This window comes from Nematolebias whitei, chromosome 3, assembly GCF_014905685.2.
Source record: "Nematolebias whitei isolate Nwh7 chromosome 3, NemWhi1, whole genome shotgun sequence".
Taxonomy (NCBI): Eukaryota; Metazoa; Chordata; class Actinopteri; order Cyprinodontiformes; family Rivulidae; genus Nematolebias; species Nematolebias whitei.
In genome coordinates, this window is record NC_056500.1 from 29,694,260 (window position 1) to 29,697,964 (window position 3,705).

At 36.7% G+C, this 3,705-nt stretch overlaps 1 protein-coding gene across 1 annotated transcript; it reads right to left on the reverse strand.

The window, feature by feature from the left end:
- Nucleotides 1-969: 969 nt before the first annotated feature.
- Nucleotides 970-3,705, reverse strand: hsd11b1la (hydroxysteroid (11-beta) dehydrogenase 1-like a). The gene is made up of 5 exons (XM_037674279.1): nt 3,694-3,705; nt 3,289-3,492; nt 3,121-3,214; nt 1,299-1,464; nt 970-1,160 (listed from the first exon to the last, which is right to left on the reverse strand). The coding sequence occupies exons 1-5, from the start codon at nt 3,703-3,705 to the stop codon at nt 977-979; spliced, it is 660 nt and encodes a 219-aa protein (XP_037530207.1). The 3' UTR covers nt 970-976.

Below are 3,705 nucleotides of genomic sequence, written 5' to 3' on the forward strand. Positions count from 1 at the left end.
TGGGTCACAGGGAGCAGTGAGCCCATGTCCAGTAATTCATTTCAAGACAACTACTACAGCCAACTAAACTTAGAAACCATAAACATGACTATAACTCAAATGTAGAGATTTTAATCTATAATTTGTTATGTATTGACTGAGCAAAATGAAGTGTCTGATATGCTAGCCTAAAACCATGACAATAACGGTTTGAGTCAACATCGTTTATCTATTAGCAAAATATCTTGTAATATATCAATAAATATCTTGTACATCTCTGGATGTTTGATTGAAATTTGTGGAAAATAATTATTGAGTACTTGTACATACTGGTTAAAGTTTGGGGTCACTCAGTTCACGGCAAACTCCTCGGCTAATTGACCTTAGCAAACACTAAAAATAATAATACTTAAGTAAATTTTACAGTAAGTGTGCCTTCAAACATATAAGTTTTTATAGTATGTTAAAATCAATTTACAATATTCCAAATGAGCTAAAAAAAATAAATAAAATGAAATTTGTGTGTTTATCTTTTGTCTTGAAAAGAATCAATTTATTTGTATGATTTAACAGAGGAGCTAAAATAAGGATTTTTATATAAAGGTAAAGACACAGTAAATATATGAAACATAAAACAGCTGCAGAGGACGTTTAAAACTGGGTGTGGAACAGCCAAACTGAGAAAAGCAGCAAAGCACAAAGATTTCAAAGCAGACTCACGTTTCAAGTTGTACTGTTCAGGCTTGTTACTAAAGACAAAATAAAATCTTACATATAATAGTCAGCCAGGGAAATTTAGTGTGGTAGATAATACACAATAGGTACTCCTAAAGGTCACCAGCTAAAGCCTGGCAGAAACTTGTAGGACTAAGGTGCACCCATCTTCTGTCATCAAAGGTCAGTCTAGAAGTGACCTTCATAAAAGAAAATGACTACATTTTAAATTCCATCGAAATTTTAATCCATTTATTGTGTCAGTGCTGTAGATATTTGATTTTTATGGATTGTACTTTATGGAGTTCTGGGCAAGATAATTCATCAGAGGAGGAAACCAGTCTCTGATGAGACATGGAATGTATGTGAACCAGGGGTAGTAAAGCTCCTGCTGCCTTGTTGCTCCAGTTCTGATGATGTTCAACGCTGCTTCTGTGGCAGGATAGGCCGGCATCTTAACAAGTCCCCTGAGATACAAAAAACATCCTGCATTAAGCTAAAGCAAAGAGCTCAAGTGCAGTTAATGAGGCTTTTTTTTTTTTTTTGCATTTTCTTTTCACACACATGCATGCACACACACGTTTGTATTTACACTTTTGACATACCTGACTTTCTTCATAGCCGTTTCAGTATCAATAAGGCCGAGTGTGCAAATAGAGATGGACACGTTGCTCTTCTTCAAAGCCAGTTCATGGTACAAGGATCCAAAGAACCCATTTAGAGCTGATTTTGTTGAAGTGTATGGCGCTACAAACGGAGTGGGCATTTTACCTGCAGATCATAAACAATTGTCTATGTGGAGCCAAAATGTCTGAAAAAAGACTGGGCCTAAAGAATGTCTAAAATTATTTGAGAAAAAGTAGTTTTTTTAATTTTTATTATTGTGACCTTTTTATGTAATAATAATAAAAACAATTTTCTTTGCATTAAAAAACATTTTCAAAAGCTTAAAATCTACATTCACATACACACGCTAAAGTATATCTATGCATTTCTATCCTTGTTAAGACAATGTACTGACTTCATGGATTTCTGTAGAACCCAGAACCCATTAGATTCTAAATTACGCCCCCCTCCCCATTACCCCCCCCCCCCCCCAAAAAAAATGGGTTGTTGATTTCTTAATTTAGACATTAGGTATGTGTATGTTTATTTTGTTACCTTGTGACTATAATGTGGGCTTATGAAATTTTCATATTATTGAATTCTGCATTTACATTTTATACAGGATCCTGCTTCTTCTAATGAAGCTTATGACAGGGTTTAGTTTAAATATGTTTAAATATTACAACAAAGTATACTCTGTACTTTTACTAAAGTCATGTATACAGTATACTGTGTATATTTTGTACTTTTTCTAAGGTCAAGTTCACACTTTACTGTGTACTTTTACTAAGGTCATGTACACAGTATACTGTGTACGTTTTAATAATATAATGCACCCAGTATTCCATCTACATTTACTAAGGTCATGCACACAGAATACTGTGCATTTTTACTTAGCTCGTGTATAGAATATACTGTGTACATTTACAGTACAAAGGGTGGAGACAGATGGAGCAGTGAGGCCACAGGAGCAGAGGTCACAAAGGTGCAGGACTTCAAGTACTTGGGGTCCACTGTCCAGGAAAATGGGGAATGTGGTAAAGAAGTGAAAAAGAGAGTCCAGGCAGGATGGAGTGGATTTAGAAAAGTTTCAGGAGTTCTTTGCGACAAAACGGTGGCAGCAAAAGTCAAAGGAAAAGTTTACAAGACAGTTGTGAGACCAGCTATGTTGTATGGTCTGGAGACAGTGGTATTGACAAAAAGACAGGAGAAAGAACTGGAAGTGACAGAAATGACGATGTTGAGGTTCTCCTTAGGAGTGACAAGGATGGATAAGATTAGGAATGAGATCATCAGAGGTACAGCACAGGTTGAACAACTGGGAAATAAAGTTAGAGAGACCAGACTGAGATGGTTTGGACATGTCCAGAGAAGGGACAGTGGGTATACTGGTAGAAGGATGTTAGAAATGCAGCTGCCAGGAAAAAGACAAAGAGGAAGACCAAAGAGAAGATACTGCATATGGATGCAGTTAGAGAGGACATGGAGGTAGATGGGAGTGAGGACAGAGGATGTAAAGGACAGAGTGAGATGGAGGAGGATGACTCGCTGTAGAGACTCCTGAAGAAGGAAAAGCCCGAAATATTACAACATATTAAACTAACAAATCCTTAAGGCAATAAAAACAATTGGCAATAAAAAGCATGTTGTAATGGCAAAACAGAGGCTTTTTTGATAAAAAGTTGTTCATTACTTCACAAAAAATATATATATGTACTGTATGTATGTATTTATATATATATATATATATATATATATATGTGTGTGTGTGTGTATATACATGTAAAATTCATGTAGCTTAACTTACTGATGCATATTTACCTGCAACTGATGAAACCACTACCAGAGATCCTTTACTTTGCTCAAGGGAGGGCAAAGCTTTCCAGGCCATCTGTATGTAGCTGAAGAAATTGACCTTCAAAACACACACACAGGTCAGGCTATTCTCTTGATTTTGTGTGCTGATAGATCATCAAAATGCTTCATTACCTTCATTAGCCACCTGGTGTGTTCCACATCTCCGTCCCACATGCTAAAAGGGGTCGAGCCAATATGGTTGAGAACCAGGTAATCCAAACCTCCCAGTTTCTCCAGAGCAAAATCCACCACTTTGTCGGGGTCGGACTCATTCGCCATGTCTGCTGCTATATACAGAGCCTTTTGGGCTCCTAGACTCAGACACTTCTCAACTACCTGTGAGTGAAAAGCAGTTCAACAGAGATGTAAAAACTGATCGTAATCTGGCTTCAAAAGTAAAAATTTTCTTTTTGAGGAATAATAATTCAAACCACCTGATCATTACGCCTGATCAATGACATTAATGATGTTGTTGAAGCATTGGACACTAAGGATTATTGTACTGTACTTTTCTTAGACCTGTCTAAAGCTTTTCACACTGTTGCCCAT